Raw genomic sequence first — 8055 nt, forward strand, 5'->3', positions numbered from 1 at the left:
ATATATATATATATATATATATATTGATTTTGATTATAAATACAGTAGGGGCCTACCAAGTAATTTTGTTTTAATTGACGTAGTGTGGAAATAACATTAGTTTTACTTGTTATCCTTAAAATCAATTAAATACGTTCCATTTGCGCCTTCATCCCCACTGCTTTCAAGCACGCATCGACGCCCTTGTTGAAGTGGCGGGTTTATCCAGGAAGAGTTTGTTTTTCACCAAACTAGTGGAAACGGTGGGACGCAGTGGTTGTGGCTTGGGCTCTCACATTGGAATCGGGCCACTGCTAACAAACCTCTAGCCTAGTCTTGACAAAACTGTAAGACTTCATTTGATTATAATATATTAATTTGACTCGGCCTACAATCAGGTGCACACTAGCAGATCGTCAAGTTATGATTACGTTTCTCGAAAACCTGATGCGGCGAAATTAAATTCTTTACACTCACGATCTTCATGAATCAATGAATGTTCAAAACGAAAAACTGACACGAATACCACTTCGGTACGGATACTATACCACCTTAAGTCTCATTTAGTAAGTTTGTTCTCATTAGGCGTGCGCAGCTTGTGCATATCTACAAATAGCTGAACGCACGTACAGGGAACACGGTCAGTGACGCGGACTAGTGGAACCACCCGAGTCAAATCTCTGTAATCGTGAACGTGACCAGAGGGGACGGGTTAAAGTGGCACGAATTACAACAGATTAGAACGGAAACTCATGGATGGAATCGTCTTCCGAATCAATAGTATATACCGTACTCCTACATAATATCCATCAAGATTTAACATCATTTTTAACGTGCGTTTCATGACAGAATTCGTACGGAATAAACGAACATTCGAATTTAGTCATATTTATATCAGGAATTCTGCTTCGGGAAATTAATTTAATCCTATATCTTTCATGTTAAATCAATTTATGTACATTAGTCGCATTACAACGCGTAGGATGTGTTCCTTCACAGCGCATCCGATATGCGTTGTATTTTTTATGCAAAATATGTTACGTGCTCCAAATAATGTTATCTTTCATGATGTACCCTTGGTTTTTTTGCGCCATGTCCAAGAAAGTCTATATAGTCTTAGCGTAGGTGAGCGCGTATATTATGTAAATAAAGTGTGATGCGCTGTGTCTAACAATTGCAGTTTGGGGAGCTCAGGCTGTTTTTCTTATTTACATCATTTAAAGATTGGCGGTGCTCGTAAAAAAGCTTGATTGGAACTTCTGTGAAAAATGTAAACAGGTGCGCACTGAAAACGATAATTTGAAGACATGTTGATTATGAATCAAGACGTTCGAAATGTTATCAACTTTATGACATGGTAGGTTGTTTTTTGGGCCATCTTATCATCGTACTGTCCATACGTCATCTCTCAGCTGTCAGTTTCCCTCCGTTTTACGACGCGTTATCAAATCGAATTACGCGTTTCCGCGGCTCATTAATACAGTAAAGAGTTGGCTACTTGCTGTTAATGGTTAATCTAATTCTCTAGATTGGAACATGGGAAGACGATGAAGGAGAATCTGGCTTTTAATTCAAGACAGCAGCATCACGTGATGAATGGGAATCATAATGTCGTGTTTTTCATTCTCACTTTGAAAGCAGAAAACAACCGACGTGTTTTCTCAAATATGGCCACCAATTAAGCACTTCTTTAGCACTAATTAGAAGGTATAATCAGTCTTTATTGACATAAGCCCTGATGATAGGGTTTCTTGTTTGTCTTTCGTCCACTTCTTCCTCTTATCGAATCACTACGTAGCTAGTGCGTATGATCTTGCTTACGTAGTGTGGTAGAAGGTTTTGCAGGTAGGATGGATACCTGACATGGGCCCACGACGTAAAACGTTCCTTCTGTGGCCGGACAGGGGACTGGAAATGGACCAGTACACCGGGGTAACCCCCTACTCTTCTCGAAAGATGTAATGAGTTCTTTAAAGTGCACACGAGCCAATTGTGTACACTAGTTAGAGTCCTTATCCGAGAAGACTTATTCCACCACTGGAACCACATGCGAGCGTGCCGTTCGAACCAGCGCCGGTATTAGGGCTGTATGTCACGGTTCCTCTTTCTTAACCGCTTGGCCAATCGACTCGCTTACGGTATATATTACAACTTACAGGAATATAAAATTATAATAAATTAGGCTTAATTTTAGTGGGGTCGCCATCTAGCGTACGACAATCAATTTACAAATGACTGGTAGACAGGTGATGCCTGTCCAACTAACTCCACATAAAACTACATGTATACAGCAGCTTAATTGTTTCTGATATTTTGATGGAAAACATCAGTAGTATTGCAACTCAAACAATTATGTGTTCGTTCCATGAAAATAATGTACAGTTATGAATATGTTAGGAATTGATGCGTGAACTCATCTGCTGGGATTTACCATAGAAAGATCTTTGCGCATGTGCCTGTGTTGGGAGGGGTAGAAAGCCAGAATTGTGAATGAAGGACATCCTGCAAGCCCAAGTCTTCAAAATCGCTTATATACGCCTATTCCTATGAATGAAATAATTAAAGGGATATATTCATGATAACTACATTGAAGTCCAAGGATCATAAGAAATCGTATGTGCAGTAAAACTCGTTATACTGTAACATTCGTGTTGCTGTCTTTAGGTTTTTAGTTGGATTAAAATTTAAGTCACGTTTCCTTTTTTGTAGCCCAGTTTTATGTTATCAATTTAAAAATACACTCAGCCTTCTTCATTTTGTTTTTCAATTAACTATATTCAGCTGTAATGTAATGCCATTAGTTCTAGTGCGGTATTGACATACAGCTGACTAGAATTTTTTAAGATAGATAATTTTTTTTGATATTGAATAAAATGAAATGAAATGTTAGTACAAGTCCCTGTAGTCCATGAAACGTTTTACGTCACACCTTTTAGAATTGCGTCCTAACACAATAAGCAATGTGCACCATGAATATATAATACTTTATACAGTACAATGTACCGGTATTGTATATATTGCAGGCAGTAGCATGGTAAGATGACCTTTGAAAAGAAAAGAAATAAATCTGATCTGACATCGATGATATTTGTGACCATTTTGTATACACATATCATAATATTATTGGTTGATACAAATGCAGTAGTTGTATTGTTCTCCATCACTTACCAATTTTATGTGTTTGTTTGTGAAACACTGCTATAAACGATATATACCATAACATTTGGTCTCAATACATCAAGGGGCCATTACTCTGGCAAAATTACCCCCTGACATTAATTTAGAATAAGCTGTAAATTGGTTCTATTCTAACAGAAATGTTCAGTACCGTACGGTTATATTTTAACAAATTCAGGACCCCGTTCATTCTGAACATATTGTCAGAGATCATTTGACATCATTTGATGTCAATGAAACACTTCCTCAAATATATGCATATTTCATTTACCTGCAAGCCTGAAGTAGATTTTTCATTGTAACTTCCATAACACTTTTTCACGTTTAGGCATATAACATGTCTTTTGCGTGATAATAAGCCTATCCAGGGGTGGGGATTGCCGCCCCCCCTAAATATTTAAAACTTAAGAAAAAAAATGGGGGAAAACAGAAAACTATATTCAAATTTAAGTTTGAGGGTGCCATTTCCGGCTATCTAGATGTGCCGTTTAATCATATATTTTCTTGGGGCTGAGGTGGTATAGACGTCAATCTGTTAAAGATGATTCCCCTCTATTTCGAATTCTTGAATACGCCACTGGTATCATGTGTTTTATAAACAATAACTAATAAGACTCAATTCAAAACGAATAACTGTATGAGATCATCCTATAGGATTAGTTCAGAACAATATTTGGTATTCAAATAGGCCTCATTTAATAGGTAACACATGCCAATACATGGATCTGTTCAACATTTAACAACAGAAAAAAAAGTGATACAATTCAAAAATATCGCTATGGGATTAAATAAAAATTTAATAAGACTAATTAGAAAGAAATCATCAAATGGATTCAATAAGAGTGATTCACTAGATATTCATATGCAGTAAATGATTCAATTTTTTAAATATTTGGTAGGTATATCATTTTTAGGACATTTAATATGCTTTCGTATTGAAACATATTGTTGCAGTTCATTACTAATATGACTTCTAAACAGCTTGGGGGTTAAAATGCTTGCCTTCCAATCTCAGGGTCCAGGGTTTAATTTCTGGGACAGGATTGTTTTCTCACGCCTATGACAACTCAACACCGTAAATCTAATGGTTAAACTTAGTTTAAAAGCATAACTGGGGCATGTAAGAACAGTACTGAACTGAACCATCTACTGAATAGGATACCAAGTATAACGAAGAAAAATTCAATTATTAATGTTCAACTGGGATTAACCACTTTATCAATCGCATTTCACACGTATGTCGCGCTATTGCATTCAAATTCAGGTAATTTTGACGCCATTGGGATAAAAATACGCGGTGCACATCAATCGGAAAGAGAAAATGTGTGAATCCAAGGTTTAGTGTAAAGGAAATTGATTAGATAACGGCATAATCTTTTAGATGAATCTTTTTTTATTATGGGAAATGTAACTGACACTGGCACAAGGCTATGTGATTTTTTTCTCTGAAATTTAATGGTTTACAAACGGGAAATGATTCATGATAATATTGGTTTGAAGTGCTTGTTTTAATTAACAGTTACTTAAAAATCTATTAAATTAAACTGAACTTAGATGATAATTGTCAACGACCTTTTCATCTTTAATCCATTACAGACGCCATTATTCTATGGACGCCGATGTTTTGAATGATTTTATAGAAATCAAAATGTCTCGAACGTTTATACTGTATACATGATATTTTATTTGTATATAGAGATTCTACAACTGAAACACATTTACAAATTTTACTTTCATGATCATAATGATAATTACAATTCACCAGTCGCACTTTTGGTTTTGTTCTTTTGAATGTTTTATCTTGAACACCTTGTTATAGAAACTGCTGTTTGCAGCCAATAACTTGCGGCATCATAAACTGTCCTGTTATCAAAGTATTCCATTTACAAATATTATCATAAATTATAAATGACATGCATATAATGCTTTATTGCTACAGATATAATAAATTCTGAATGTAGTCACGTTTTGCCTACATCCATATATCATTTTTGTTTCTATTTTTATTGACATTTATGTCTTCTTTATTTAGTTTTTATTTCGGTCGTTCGAACCTGTCTGTTGGACTTTGTCAAAGATATCCATTCCCATTTGTTTCAAAAGAGTATAGGACTATACTGTTTATATATACATTATATATATAAACCACCTCCAATTAAAGACTACTTCTCTGAGTGTGGTCCCGAATTATTTATTTATGCATTTATAGTTTCAGTATAATTAACCTGGTCTAGGTCTGTGTGACAGTACAATGATGGTAATGAATGCGTCATTTACATCATAGCTCATTACATATTGTGAATATATATATTTGAATCTATTCAACCATGAAGCCTCCGTGGTCTAATGTTATATACATATATCTACATATAATGGCGGTAACTGAATGTTTAATTTCTGCAAAAGCGTAACATGAATATTACAATACATATATTAAATAGCACATATTTTTCCATATATTAGTTACATTTTGCTACTTTTTGATATATTTTCGATGTTTGTACATATTTTTGTATCTGTATATGTATTGAAATGGTTACACCCAAATATAATTTCTTGATATATTCATTGGATTATATTCTTGAATATTTTTGTGCTATTTTCCACAGGTTTAAAAGTATAGGCCATATAAATATGTTCTGAAAGTTAAGTAGAACCATTATTTTAAATATGATTAAATCATATTTTGTATAATACTGAAATCTAATGTATAATTTTTTTTTCATTACTGATTTCCCCCCTCACGCTCTCTCAGTTGTATCGCAAAGAAGTAAGTGTTCCACGTTGTATTGTTTAGATGTTGTTAGCTTTCTTCGCATGTTTCTCGTGTAATCATATTCTACATTATCAAGTCAACATTACATTATAGTCGCAGCAGAAACGATCACTTATTACAAATTTAATGTATTCCATAGAATTTAGATTGTCATTCACTTGGGTGTGACACCCTGTTGTCATTCCAAGAGCATTCTCTCTTTCTGCATCCTGATTTTTCATATGTTCTTTTTAAATTATGTATTCCTATTTTTTTTTATGTTGAAAATTTCAAAAATATTTTCAAATTTTCAATAAGTAATATATATAAATATGAAGTTAATCTAATTGTGTATATATTTGATCATTTGGTCTACTATTTATATTTCATTTCTCCTTGCTCCACTCCTTTGAAAATATATTTCTGAATTAACACTGAACTTAATGGTATAGACATCCAACTATTTGTATTTCCATGTATTTCATGCACTTTTCATTTTCATATCAATGCCAATTTTTATGCATTGTGAAGTAAATAAAACAGTGAATGAGATTCCTGCCGGGAATTATAGTCACGACGCCGTGTTAGGTGGGGTTTTCCTGAATAACATAACTCCAGCCCTTAAGGGAATTATTATTTCATTATATATGCTAACTATACTGTATTAGCCTACATAATGAATTAGCTGAAGTACAGGTAGGTTGTATAAAATGGTAATAATATAGGTTACGTAAACCTACATACAGACACTATACACGTTAATGGAGAGACAACAATAAAATGCTAAACAATAGACATGTAAATGATGCTTACGTGATTATAATATTAGGCCAAATACTCTCGTAGTATAAAATGGTTTTATAACAATACTCTGGCGTAAACTGATCAATTATTAGATACCGTAATTATCATATCATGACATGAAATACTGTTCGATTTGAATAATCAAGGAGTAAGCCAGGCTGGGGAATTTAGTTGAACCTGTTGAAAATATTGTAAAAGCTATTCAGTCACTAGGCCTAGACTAGATTGCTGGTCTCGCTGATACTCTCTGTCAATCAATGAAAAATAACATAGAACTGGTGATTAGCGTTATTTAGAGTTTAACGACTTTAGACCTGGTTATTATCAATGGCTACAGATTGTGTCTGACAATAATTGCAATCATGACAGGTCATAACCAAGTCGGATAAAGTTACGTCATAATTTACTTTTTTCTATCGGTTTGTATTGAAGGGATCGTCTTAGAGTGTACAGTCCCCTTATTATGAGGTTGATTTATTACAAAATTGAATCGAATTGATGTAGCTCATAACCAATACTAGAATGTTTTTGATAATATATTTCTCACTTTTTTTTTTCTAATAAAATCTTTAAATTTTTGTATAAGCCTGTTTTTTTGTCCTAGCAAGTCCGATTTAGATTAGGCCTTTTTGAGCGAATTGGAAATTATGTCACGGAATGATTGAAATTTCTCAACTCAACCAAAATTCTTATACGAAATCACAAAAACACTTCCTTCGAAATATAAAGTCATGTGCTATGAATGTAGGCCAATTAATATATCCCACGTTATAAAACTATATAATAATTTTAAAAAAAAGAAAAGAAAAGGGAAAATAAAGAGCTAGGCCTACATGCCCTTCATTGTAAAAAAGTATTTATGAATGGAAAAGGTAAGATGATTATTTTTGTAACGGCAATGTGTTTATTTCCCGAACGATTGTCTTTCAGTTAGTTTGCTTGTTTTACACATAGTTCTAGAGTTAAATTTTGTTGAAAAAACTTAAAAGCCTTACCAAACATTGAGGGCGTTGTATGACTTTTAACCTAGAGTAATTCTGTCGAAATTAATTTCCGTTATGTTTTGTGTCAACTGAAAATGCATTGCATTCTTTTCCCTCATTTCACACGACAGAAGACGTTTCATGTAAGCGTTTCAAGTTTCTCAAATATTTGTATTTATATACCTTAAAAAAGCTCCAATGATATTGTTTCCACAATTGTAGCATTACAGGCGTCATCATTTCTCTGTGGTTGGATGAGGCAACGCGTCCTTGGGAAATAGAGTGTTGCACCATGTACGTGTAGCACGAAGCTAATTCTAATAAAATGCCAAATCAAACCTACTGTTGAACCTCTTA

The 8055-nt window shown here is 33.9% G+C and overlaps 1 protein-coding gene across 2 annotated transcripts in view; it reads left to right on the plus strand.

The window, feature by feature from the left end:
• LOC117104189 (myosin-10-like) overlaps window positions 1–8043 on the plus strand; it is a 24162-nt gene extending 16119 nt beyond the window's left edge. The window contains exon 2 of one of the 2 annotated variants that reach the window (XM_033244887.1): window positions 5912–8043. In XM_033244887.1, the coding sequence (XP_033100778.1) occupies window positions 5912–5953 (42 nt within the window). In that variant the 3' untranslated portion in view covers window positions 5954–8043. Of the gene's footprint in view, window positions 1–5765; window positions 5787–5911 lie in introns of those variants that run through there. The other variant, XM_033244888.1, reaches the window with a different exon arrangement.
• The last annotated feature ends 12 nt before the right edge of the window (window positions 8044–8055 follow it).

The sequence above is a fragment of the Anneissia japonica genome, unplaced genomic scaffold (assembly GCF_011630105.1).
Source record: "Anneissia japonica isolate Jap-2015-1 unplaced genomic scaffold, ASM1163010v1 scaffold288288_len553704_cov182, whole genome shotgun sequence".
Classification (NCBI taxonomy): domain Eukaryota; kingdom Metazoa; phylum Echinodermata; class Crinoidea; order Comatulida; family Comatulidae; genus Anneissia; species Anneissia japonica.